The 12865-nt window shown below is 44.9% G+C and overlaps 1 protein-coding gene across 18 annotated transcripts in view; it reads left to right on the forward strand.

Annotated features, from left to right (window-relative positions):
- The first annotated feature begins 5332 nt into the window (after positions 1-5332).
- The window catches only part of TCF7L2 (transcription factor 7 like 2), a 177585-nt gene continuing 170052 nt past the window's right edge, over positions 5333-12865 (forward strand). For 5 of the 18 annotated variants that reach the window (XM_084526526.1, XM_084526530.1, XM_084526529.1 and 2 more), the window contains exons 1-3: positions 5336-6265; positions 6581-6647; positions 6845-6969. In XM_084526526.1, the coding sequence (XP_084382652.1) occupies positions 6077-6265; positions 6581-6647; positions 6845-6969 (381 nt within the window). In that variant the 5' untranslated portion in view covers positions 5336-6076. Of the gene's footprint in view, positions 6266-6580; positions 6648-6844; positions 6970-12865 lie in introns of all 18 variants that reach the window. The other 13 variants (XM_084526528.1, XM_084526527.1, XM_084526516.1 and 10 more) reach the window with 6 other exon arrangements.

The following is a 12865-nucleotide window of genomic DNA, read 5'->3' on the forward strand; positions in this document are numbered from 1 at the left end:
CTTATGAAATTCAGCAAGAACAAATGCAAAGTCATAACTCCTACTTGTCTCATCTCTGTCCTTGGAGGTTTTTGAAACCTGACTGGACAAAACCCTAAACAAGCAGGTCTGAATTCGGTGCTGACCCTTCTAGAGACGGTTTCATGTCCCTTCCAATACGAGTGGTTCTGTGCTTGTGTGATATGAACAGACAATCCCATGTTGTTAAACTTGGTTGTTTTAAAAAGTTACTACCCCTGGTGCTGACTACTACCATCCATCAGCCAGAACCCTTACAGCTGGAATGCAGCTGGCGCATGTTCATGTTCCTAGACCATTGCAAAACTAATCCCTTTTACCTCATATTGCAACAGACTACAAATGCATACACAGCTAATTACTGTGTGTCAGTTGAAAGGGCAGTCACTTCTGGCCGAGGGCATGCTCGTGGCTTAAATCTTGCTGGGTTCATTGCTTACCACCATCTGCTCTCAGCCACAGCTCACCTACAAGACCACCCTCATGGAAGCTGCATTAGCGCAAGCACAAATTATCATCATTTTATCATCTGTATTGTTGTACCTTCACAGACTATGTTTAGGGACCAATACCCCAGCAAAATCACGGAGCAAAAAGAGGATCCTTGCTCCAAAGCACTGACTGCACAAGTAGGTGCCAAAGGCAACAGGAGGAAAAGTACAGCATACAAGCCAATGGTCTGCAATCCCAGCCAGTGATCTCTGTGCTCCAGCTCCTTAAATGCCATCATGTATTTCTTAGATAGTAGAAGTGTACTGCATCTGGCTGGTGGCTGGTGTTTGTCTGTGAGCTTATGCATATATACAAATACACTCTAGTCCTTCCTGTGAAAGAGTATTTTGTAAATGTAATGGACTACTGTTTTGGTTGGCTTGGAAAACAGAGACATATAAATACAAATATAAGTGTGATTAGTTTAAAAGTGTCTATTTATAAATGAACATGGCTAAACTTGCTGTTTTTGTTTATTTGTTTCTGTTTGGAATATTAGATCCAGTCTGAGGCAATGACCAACTGTATATGTGCACATATATCCATGTTGCACAAATAAATCAAACTAAGGCAGCCTACTTCTTGTAGACTGGCATTAGGGTAAGTATATCTTAAGAAAGTTCTTATTCAGACTTGGCTTCAGGCAATAAAACGTCATAGATGTATAACTCTAGTGAGTGAAATTTCTAGGGAGCAAATTAGGCTAAAAACATCTTCTAGAGACAGCTAGAAAGGAATCAGACACCACCCGAAAATAAGGCAAGTTATGCAGTAAATGTTTCATTTATTGGATTTCTTCCATTACAATTAGGGTTAAAAGACATGTTGTCAATAAAAATGGTATATTTATGGAGGGCTCTGTATTTTTTGAAGCCTATTTCTTGTCATTCACTCCTATGGTGCTTGATATCACCTCATGATAAAGTGTGAATAATCCCTGCATGAATGCATATTTCTATCCATTAACCATTTTATTATTAGGCAGAATTATCCATAACAAAAGCAAGAGGTACAGCTGTGTTTTAGGTGCTAAAAGGGAAGTATGTTCCTACTGAGCCATAGCCATGACTTGGGAAACAGAGCATGGATTTAAAGACATTAGTCTGTGTTATGAGGTTGAAAAAAAACAATGCACAGAGGTTTTCAGCATTTTCCAATGTTTCTCCCTCAAGTGCGGATAGAAAGCCCACACCTATTGCTCAAATAATGCACTATGACCTGGTCAGTACATGCAAAATTTAAAGCCACAAAGAAATCTAGCAGTAGTACCACAATGTGGTTGTTTGTCGACATTTTCCCTTTTTATAGCTTTCTTGAATTTTCACGTGTGCATGTTTTGGTCAAAGCAAATGACCACAGAAAGGAGCCATGGTTTCTGTGTTTTCATGCCATCATCTTGCCTGCCTAGAAAAAATTCCCCTCACTGCTAACTCTGGAAGAGCCAGCACTGGTAAAGCACTGGGCAGATGTGTTTGCTTTGCACTGTTGGAACCTTTTCAATATTGAAATCTTTTTTGACATTCAGAGCAGATTTAATGATCCAAGATTATTTGTAAACATACGGACTCCTTTGAGCTGTAGACTCAAATCCCAGCCTGGTCAACCAAAGTCCTTTTATCTTTCCAAAATAAATAACTTGAATTTTACACATTGCAACCTACATTGGGACCTTTTGGAGAAGACTATGAAAATGGATGATTCACCCCTGGGATGTAAACATCAGCCAGGAGATCCAGCTGGCAGGCAGCAGACCATGTTTCTCCAATATAGACTTGGGCCTCTGGTGAGATATTAAAGATTCCAAAGCATTTTTCATAAAACAATACATTTCCTTGGCTGCCCCTGGTCAACCTCTTCCCTCTCCGGTTCAGTGCAATGGGAACTGGCAAGCAAACTTCATGTGCTTCTCCACTATTGCTGTTCACAAGACTCTGCAGTGTTCTCAGGACCAAAATGTCATGCCCAAGTGTAAGATGGTGACAACGCTGTCAGTAAGTAACCAAAACCCATTGCTCAGCATGTGGTATATTGTACCAGGCTGGGAGAATTGCAAAAGCCTGGAGAGAGGCACTTCTACTTCTTCTGTGCTATAGGTCAGCTTGGACAAGAAAACCAAAGTGTCTCGGAGCACCTGGCTTTGTCTCACCAGCTGTTGATCAAAATCGGGTATCTACACAGTAAATCATGTTTCTTGCAGTGAATTAGCTTAGCTTTATTTATTTATTTTTAAATCTAAGGTACCACCTGAGAACCCTTCACTCAACGGATGCTGTTGACCCCTTGAGAGCTCTCACTTTCCCCCAGCATGAAACAGAAGCTGTTACATAAATAAAAATGGTACAAATAATATGCATAAGCTATCAGAAATGACTTGTATTACCTTAAATCATGTTGTTTTAGTAATCATTGATAATACTTGGACTTTGAAACCAAGCTGTAGTTTGAAAACAATAACCTAAATGTTTGCAATAGGGAGAACATGATGTTGCCATGAAAGCTGTAAAGCAGTTTCCTAGACTTTCCTGGGGCTTCTGGAGTCCAGTGTGGTGGCAAAATCCCAGCTGTGCAGGCACAGGGGGTAACACCACAGCTGGGCACAGCTCTGGGCCTGCCAGTCGGAGGCCACCAGAGCCAACTTCTATCAACATTTACTCAAGGGAGGAAGATTATTGTGTGAGTCGTGCAGTGGTATCAACACCCTCAGAAATAGCCTGTCGGTAATGCTACACCCAGGTGTAAGGCTCTACAGAATCAGGCCCTTCTTCTGCAAGCAGCTTTGGGCAAGGACTGGGCCTGTCTTCAACAGCAACTTTTGATGATGCTCAGTAAGGAGTTAGCAGCCACACTGGGACTGAAGCAAAAGTGTGCTTGTTTAAAAAAAAAAAAAGAATCCCATGGCAGATTGTAAAAAGATCTTTGAGAAACAAAACAAAACTGTGCAACTGTTTTTGTTCATTTGGATCAAATTGTAACACATGGCCCTGCAAAGTAAATAGGAGTCTGCCACATTTGTATTTCCAATCTCATATTGTTCTGGGATATAAAGGCATTTTAAAAATGAAAAGGAAAACAAAAATGGAGAATATTTGTTAAGGTGTCATTCTGCAAGCCACTAGTTAGGAGAGGCAGTAATCTGGGGCAATGGGAAATGCGCATGCCCACAGACAGTTATTTAGCAAAATCTCTGAAAGTAAAAAGCAAGTTAGTCAAAGGACCAGTGGAAAAAGAAACTGTTCGATCCATTTGAATGTTGATTTAACAGTAAAGTATTTCATTCTTCATGTTTTTACTTGGTGTCTTGAAATAATCCCTTTTCTGCCTCCATATTCCCACTTAGACATTGTTCACAGACTTATTTATTTATGAAGTCTGAAGGTTAGTCCCTACCTGCTGAGACTAATTAGCCCCGTTCTTTGTGTCCTATGCAATCCTGTCTGATTAAATGTACACATTTGTTTTACTTCTTTTCATGCTTCCTTTCACTCTACTTCTGCTTTACTGATTAATATTAAAGTTGTAAGTTGCAGTGATTTTTTATTTCTATTTTGTCTGCATCTTTCCCTTTAGTATGCAAATTTCCATGTGAACTTTTTAATGTCTGAGAATCCGTGTTAGCCTTGTCGATCTCTGTACTATTATTTTTATTATTCTTTTTTAGAGAAGACAGTTTAGTCGAAACCCCCAAAACTCTCTAAATATTGCATGACAAATTGGCTTTGTTTTGGAAACCCTATGTGCTGAACGGCCCTTGCTACGAGCAGCAGGTTAGATTTCCCGAGGAATGTTTGGATTATTTAGCACAGCCCGTCCCTCGCTCTCCAGCACCGGCTCCACGAGGCGATTCACCAATTCCCACCGAAATTACGGTCCTGCTCCCCCCGCTCCGTCCCTCGCCCGCCTCCAACTTCCCAATTGACTCGCCCATTGTTACAATTTGTCCCTGCTAGGAGCTCAATTTGTCTCCCCCTTCCCCTCCGCGCCGGAGCAGATGCCGCCCCCCGCACCCCCGGCCCCGCTCCCCGCCCCGCGCCGCTTTCGCTTCGCTTCGCTTTCCCCGGGGTGCTGTTTACGCCACCACCACCACAACTTTCCGCTTCTGAAGTCCGCGAGTCCTTGATTCTCCGGCCTGCCATGCTAATTAACTTCTTAGCAGTCACATTCCTTTTCCTCCTCCTCTTTTTTTTTTTTTTCACAAAAAAAAAAAAAATAGTGTGCCTCGCTGCAATTTGGAAATATCTGATCTTCGGCGAGTGATCTCGCACGTTTTAATCCTGCGTGTTGGAACCGTGATGAACGCAAGGAGCAAGTGCTGCTTAAAAAAAAAAATAAATTATAAAAATAATAAATAAAAGCAGGTTTTTACTATATTATTATGTTTATTACGATTGGAGTTTCTTAGCTCCGACGAGTGGCAAGAAAAAATGTGTTAACGGTTCTAAAAAACCCCCCAGCGCCCCACGGCCACACGTGCCCAAAGCCATGCTCCGGGAGGACGGGGACCCGCGGCGATGCTCCGCTTCCTCGCGTTCAGCTCGGAAAAGTTCGTGCCTCCGCGGGCAGGGGCACCCGTTTGGCTGCTCCCCCCTCGCCCCCCCCCCAAGCTCTGGAGCAGAGTGCATTTTTTTTTTTAATTTAACATCAAATTTCCTTTTTTTTTTTTTTTGCCCCCTCCCCTTGCTTGGTGCCCTGGCCCTCCCGCTGCCTGCCCCAAAGGCTCATTGTTACTTCGCCACTTCCCCCCCCCCTTCCTCCTCCTCTCCTCCTCCTCCTCCTCCCCAACCCTGTTTATTTATGCAGACGTCACCGGGGAGCCCCCGCCCCCTCCTGCATCTCATTAAGTGCCTGGTGTGTTTCTCGCTCCCTGTCAATAATCCCGGATCCCAGACTTCTCCGTTCCTCCGGATTTCGATCCCCCTTTTTCTAGCTGTCAATCAGCGCCGCCTTTGAACTGAAAAGCTCTCAGTCCAACTTCAACTCACTCAAACCCGAGCGGCACGGGCTCCCCATATCCGCGGCGGCTGCCCCCCCGTTACAGCTGACTTCTTTGGTTTGTTTGTTGCATTATTATTATTATTATTATTTTTTTTTTATCCCTCCCTTCCCCCCCCCCCCTCGACCCCCCTCCCCCCGGCTCCGTGGTTTATTACTGTTAATTTTTCGCGAGTGCGTGCGCGGGTGTGAGTGCGTGTGCGCGCCGTGCACGCCGACCAGCTCCCTGGAAGAAAGAAAGAGAAAATCCACAAGAAGGAAAGGAAGAAGCCTAAAGTCACTGGTGCAAAAGGAGCAAAGAAGAGACGTTTCCCTCCCCTCCTCCTCCCTCTTTTCCCCTCCCCAGGAGGAAAGAGAAGGGGAGAAAAAAAAAAAACTTTCACCTTGGACTCTTCTTTTTTTTTTTTTTTTTTTTTTGGTGCAAACTTTCCCCCCCCTCCCCTGGTCTTTTTTTTTTTTTTTTTCCTCCTTCCCCCCCTCCCCGTTCCCCCCTCTTTTTTTTTTTTTTTTTTCTTTTTGTATCACCCCCCTTCCCCTTTTTGCAAAATTGCTGCTGGTGGGGTGAGCCAGGAGGAAAATGCCGCAGCTGAACGGCGGTGGAGGGGACGACCTGGGCGCCAACGATGAACTGATCTCTTTCAAAGACGAAGGGGAGCAGGAGGAGAAGATCTCGGAGAACTCCTCGGCGGAGAGGGATTTAGCTGATGTCAAGTCGTCTCTCGTCAATGAATCAGAAACGAATCAAAACAGCTCCTCGGACTCGGAGGTACGGGGGAAGCCCCCCGCGGGGCCGGGCGGGGGCCGCGCTGCGGGGCCGGGGGCGCCGGGTCCCGCTGCCGGCGGCGCCCAACTTTCCTCCGCGGCACCAACTTGTAACGATGCCTTCTGTTTTGTTCTCTCTTCCCCCGCTTTCCTTCCCCTTCCCACCTTCTCCCCAAACCTTTCCCTTTCATCCTACCCCCCTTTGAAAAAAAAAAACAAAAAACAAAATCACCCCAAACTGAAAAAAAAAAACAACCAACAAATCCATACCCCCCCTCCCAACCCGATCTCCCCGCTGCCGACCCCGGCCCGCTCCCAGGCGGAGCGGCGGCCCCCACCTCGCTCAGAAACTTTCAGAGATAAATCCCGAGAAAGTTTGGAGGAAGGTGAGTACGGCGGGCCCGCAGCGCCCCGCTCCCCCCGACCCAACCCGGCCCGGCCCGGCGCCCGCCGCGCCGGGCTCTTCTTTTTGGGACACCCGCTAAAAAAAGTTTTTCCTCTCCCCCCCCCACCTTCCCCTTTATTTTTTTCCCCCCCTTGTCGCCCCCTTCCTTCCCCGCTCGTGTCTCCCCCGCCATGTTAGCTGCGAAGAGGCAAGATGGAGGGTTGTTTAAGGGCCCACCATACCCGGGTTATCCCTTTATAATGATCCCCGACCTCAGCAGCCCGTATCTGCCCAACGGCTCGCTCTCTCCGACGGCCAGAACGGTGAGTTGCCTTTTTCCTTCTCGGTGTCCCCCCCCCCCCCCCCCCCAATCTCCACTCCCCCCCCCGGTGCCCCATAGCCCCCCTATCCCGCTCCGCAAACTTTGCGAACTCGGCGGGAGGGGGTTGTTTACACTTCGCCATGTTTCTTTTTTCTTTCTTTTTTTTTTTTCTTAATTACTATTCCTTTTTTTTTTTTTTTTTTTTTGGTTACTTTCAGTTTTGCGGGCACTTTGCTGGAGCTCCTCGTCACCTCCCCCTGCCGTGCGAGGTGGAGGGGAGGGTGGGGGGGGGGGCGAGGGGGCGAATAATAATAGTAAAAAAAAAAAAAAGCAACAAAAAGCAAAGCCCAATCCGGCCTCAAAAGTAAACTACAATTTTTTCTTTTTTAAAAAAAAAAAGTTGCTTTTTTTTTTTTTTTGATGATGATGATGACTCCCCCCCCCCGCCGCCCCCTCCCCTCCGCAGGGGGGGGACCCCCAAGGGCCGCTCCCCCCGGCCGGGCTCCCCGCGAGCTCCCCGCCGCCTCCTGCCCTCCTCCGCGGCGGCCGGGCCGGCTCCGGCTCCCCCCTCCCCTTTCCTCCCCCTTAACCCTCTCCTGCCCTCGGCCGGCCTGTGCGGGGAGCTCCCGGCTCCCTTCCCCTTCCCTTCCCATCCCGGCCCGGCCCGAGGGGGCTCCGGGGGCCGGGAGCCCGGCGGCGGCCGCGGGGAGCGGCCCGGGGCTGCTCCGGCTCTGGGGGTCTCGGGCCGGGGGGCGCGGGGCTGCGGCCTGGGGGGGAACCGCCTGGGCCAGGAGCCGGTACGGTCCCCCCCAAAAAAAAACCCCAAAGAGTCGAGCAGAATTGCTTTCTGCCAGCACGCTGGCAGAAACTGTGCTGAAAGCGTCTTTTCTTCGTTGTTTTCTTTCTTTTTTTCTCCGTGTTGTTTCCTTGGGTTTAATTAGTTTCTAAGCCAGGGCCGTGTGCCTGTGTGTGGGGGGAGCAGAGGGAGAGCCACTTCCAGCCCCAAGACCCCAGGGTCTTGGTAAACTTTGGGGTGTGCTGCTGGGGTTGTAGTCCCAGCTGTTTTACCGCTCTGCCCAGCCTGGTGCCATCAGCTGTGTGCTCTGCTCTGACAGCAGGTTCCTCGCGTGGAGCCTTCCCTTTCTAAAGAGTTTTCTTTTCGTTATTTTGTCCTCCCTGTTTTCTTAGCTGAAACTGTTAAATCCAGTGGGACTACAAATCGCTGCTCACTCCTGTCGGTGGGCTTAGGCTCGCTGGTTTGCTTCTTCTGGGGGTTTCTAAATCCGAAGTGTCCCCACCTTCCCCATGTGTGTTTATACACTTTTTTTTTTGCCTTGTGGTAACACGAGATAGCGATTTACAATAATAGATCTACTGTTCGGGGGATGTTGAAGCCACGCTAATGACTGAGGGCTTGGACAACTCCAGTGTATCAGATCTACAAGTGTTTTAAAGCATTAAAATATTAAACATCGGGTCAGCCTTGTTTCCACTTAGCCAAATGTCAGCAGAGCAGCTCGGTGAATGCGGAGTGACAGAGATGTAAGGGAGATTTTCTGACTTTGCCTGAGTTCGGCATGTGGCAGGGCTTCGTTTTGGTAGCCTGCGAGGCTCCTCTGGCAAGGAGGTGATTTCTGGGACAGTAGCACAGGGGTAACTGCAGTTTGCAATTGTAATGATGGGGAGGGGAATCCAGGGGCTGGGTGCATTATATTTTTCCTTTTGAATCCGGTCACCCCTATGTATATGGATGATAGTGATAAACTCCAAAATCTCAAAGCACTAGGATCCAGATGGCAAAGCAATCTTTGTCACAAATTACTTTGTTACAAATTGTGAGCTTTGGCTTCCTTTTTCTTTTTTTTCTTTTTTTTTTTTTTTTTTTTTTTCCCCTCTCTTCTTTTTGCCTGAAATGCATCCCCCTCTTCCAAGTGTAGGTTAATAGGAAGAACACCTCGGCTTCTTTTTCTTTAAGCATTTTTCTTACAACAGCTATAGTTTTTGATTTTTTTCCCCTTCTTTTTGCTCATTACCTTTATTAGATCCTTTTTCCCTTAGCATGTAAAGACAGGATCCTTCAGCAGTTAGCTTGCCTGGAAATATTCTTCCTCCCCTTGCTCCCCCACAGTTAAAAAGGCCTCCATAGGAATGTCGTGTTTGTGTGAATTAAAGGTACTGTACAAAAGATGACACGTTGGTTTATTGTTGGTATAGCAGGTGGCCTTCTTCTGTTATCAGATGGGTTCTGAAAGGATATTTCCACACTCAATAGGCAATTTTCTTATTTCCACATCCAGGCTCCAGCAACCTTCTCTCATCTTCTTAACCTTATTCTTTCACATTCTCTGTGCTTATTTGTTTGCCGACAACTTAATTGTAGCCTAGAAAAATTAAAGTTATTTATTTAGGCCTGAGAGCAGAATGTTATGAAGATTAAGCGGGATAGCAGTTGTCTGTCACACTGTTTTTAGGTGGATTCTGGTTCTGTGCTGTGCCAGTTTTAATTTCCAGACAAACTAGATCGTTCTCTGTCCTGTTTTTTTTAAATACATATTGAAAAGGTAGAGATAATTCTGCATAATTTTGATTTTTATTTTTATTTATGTCGTTTTTTCAGAAGCCATATCTGTCGAGATGTAGAGCATGTAAGATAAAGAGGTGATGCAGATATGTAGCAAAACTGCTTTTCCTTTCCTTTTGCTGTTGTAGAAAACCTAAAAGGTTTGTGGGTGTGGTTCTTTTCATGGATTTTTGGGGTATGGTTTTTATTTGGGGGGTGTAGTAGGATTATTGCTTTTTTGTTGTCGTTGTTTGTTAATGTACCTGTAATTGTCTGTTCAAGAGCAAACTCGGGGACAGCAATTTCTGCGTTACTGCCACAAGAATGTATGAAATATCGTGAAATCTGCTTATGATGAATAATATATTATCTCAATAATAATGTTTTACTTGCTGAAAACTCTCGATAAAGCTTAATAGGAATAATTTTATTTTTAGAAGATAAGGATTTTTTTGTGTGTGTTACTCTGGCTTTTGATGGAATACTGTGGATTGCTTTTAAGACTGGATGTGTAGGTGGAGGTCTGGCCACGCAGTAATGAAGCAGTGCATCTGAGATGCCAGTTTCATACCCATGCTTGCAGAGGGACTGGGGTAGCTGCCTGCTAGGGATAATAAAGGAAACTGTTTTCATTTCAGAGTTGGAAATGAAGAAGTGGTGTGTTTAATTTTTATCCTAATTTTAGAGCTTGGTTAACGCATTTTGGTGAGCAAATAGATGTGTTGTGACTTGAGAAAACCCTGCTGGCAGATACCTTAGTTTTGCTAGTGCTGTTGCATCTTCCTTTCCCCTAAATTGTTGCTTGCTAAGTGAGACTGTAGGAATAAGCTTGCATTTGGTCCTGAAGTTTGTGAGTTTGGAATAGCTGTAGGAGAGAGCAGCCCCCTCGCTCGGATTTGTAGGTTCAGGAAGAAACTTTTTTCTTTAACTGGCTTGAAAAATGGATGTTTTCCTTTATCTGCTGAATGAAACAACATAATCCTTGCTAATACAAAAGCTGTAGACCCAGGAGTGTGAAGGGTTAATGGTGGTCCTTTTTTTTCCTCCCTCCAATTGTTTTGACAACACTTTTCAAAGTGTGACATTCCAAGCCCTTGCAATACAATGTAATATTACTGTAATTACACAGGTCATTACATTTTAAATAGAGAACAATAAAATGCTTATCGCGCTGAAAAAGAACAGGTGTTCTTGCCCTTCTTTGGTATTTATGCTAATTGTTTTTCATCTCCTTCAGAAATATTTATGGCTGGCATGTTAAGATTTTGGTCTCGATGTGACAATATTAATTCTTTACTAATCTTTAGGGTTGAGGTTTAATGTCTGCAGTATGGATTATGGTATTAACATCCACCAACTAGTTTAATAATGTAGGTACAACTTAATATGTCAGCACTTTAGTACTTTATGATACGTAGCTATTCAATGGAGACTGAGTTATTCACTTTTTTTTTTCCTAAAAAAAAATTGAATAGGCATGCTTTTAATAAAGTTTCTGGACTTGTGCAAAGACAAGCTATTAAATAAGAACTGATGATCCTGTGGCATAAATCAAATGGAACCTGCATAAAGAAACTTTCCTCATGCTTAATTAGGTAGATTGCTGAATCACTCTGCTATAGCATTAGCATAGCTGGTATACAATGGCAAACAGACTGGGTCTGTTAACTTATTTTCAGTAAAGAATCTGATTTACTTTTAATTCTCTCTCTTTTTTTTTTTTTTTTTCCCTCTTCTGTTTTTCTTCTCTGATAAGGCTTCATTCCGGTGCAAACACTGCATTGCTGAGTCAATCAGCTTCTCTTTAGGGGGCTATGAAAATTAGTTAGAGAAAAGTTTCATGTTTCTAGGATCTTGCAAAACAATATAATGCAGCACTGTTACTGGAGTGTACAGGATAATTGCAGGACTGCACTTCATTAAAAATAATATTTGCTTTGGAAATCGAACAATTTTAATAGCTGCACCAGTGGCTGATCTATACTGGAGAAAAAAAAAATACAGTAGATGCCTTTCCAGGTTTTTTTTAATGCATTCACACATGGATTGATGATGTTGAGTGTTTTTTTTTTCTTCCTCCTTCCTCTTAGTTTTTTGTCCAAGCAAATATGTGCTGATTCGTCAGTTGAAGGCAGGGAGGGGGGATATGTCACAGCTTTCATTGGAGCTTGTAAACCAGAATGTAGGTAAAAATGTTTTAAATTTGTCAGACTTTAAAGACTGGGCCCCAAAATCAGATAAAAAAAAAAAAAAAGTGGTGCAGAGAAAAAGGACAGCTGCAGATTTTTTGTGTGGACGTGTGTTTCTGTACCATGACTAAAAACTCTGAGGACCTTTCCCCAGCTGTCTGGGAGTTATGTGGAAGTTGGATTATTGGCAGTTAAGCATGAGACAACCTGGATTTAGCAAATGCTCTCCTGCACAGGAAGTCGATGACATTATACTGGGGGAAGGGAGCGGATCCTGCTCCAGGCAAGGCTGGGGAGAGAGCCTGCTCCCCCCTCCAGGGCAGCCAAAAAGGAGAGCTTGCAATAGCCAGGGGTAAATGGAAAAGAGGTGGCTTTTGTTTTTTTCTTTTTCTTTTTTTTTTTTTTTTTTTCTTTCTTTTTTCCTCTTTTCCAGGGGTTTGGGTGAAATCAGATCCCTGCTCCCACACTGGAGCTGCTGTGGGAACTTGTGCTTGGGGCGCTTGGGAGGTTTGGGGGGAAGTTTCAAGCCCTGCTCCCCCGCACCTCCTCTGGCTGCCGCCTCGCAAATATGTACCTAAGCCTTCAACTTTGACTTCTAATTGGGCGCATTTGTGAAGGAAATGGTTAATTTTACAACCAAAGGCAAACTTGCACCTCGACAGGTCTGCTGAAAGAAATGTGCCACAGTCGTTTGCTGGCAAGCACCGCAGGGTCATAAATCCACGGGGTTTATTTACAGCCTATAACACTTATGAATGTTAAGATATTTGACGCCACGCTGGCCTTATAATATCCAAGGTCCACAGACACTGGCAGTGGGTCAAATTTCTTTCACTAATTATAAGCAATGAGAGATGGAGTGTGGTGCTGGGGGGGGGGAGAGATGGAAATCCTGTCTCTCCCCACCCAAAAGCGCAGAATTATTCGTGCTCCTCCTCCCAAGTGCTGGTTTATGTTTGTGCTTTTTACGTGGGCTCCGAAGTTTATAATTAACACTTGCAGTGCCGGAGGGGTTGGCTCAGCCTGGAGAAGTGAGCGCAGCCCTGTCCCTTGCCGAGGTCTTAGCAGAATTGTGCTTGTGTCGGTATCTAGGAAATACTGCAAGCCTTTAAAGAAGGGTGACACCTGGAAGTGTCCTGTGATTTTCT

This window comes from Aythya ferina (genome assembly GCF_964211825.1).
Source record: "Aythya ferina genome assembly, chromosome: 7".
Taxonomy (NCBI): Eukaryota; Metazoa; Chordata; class Aves; order Anseriformes; family Anatidae; genus Aythya; species Aythya ferina.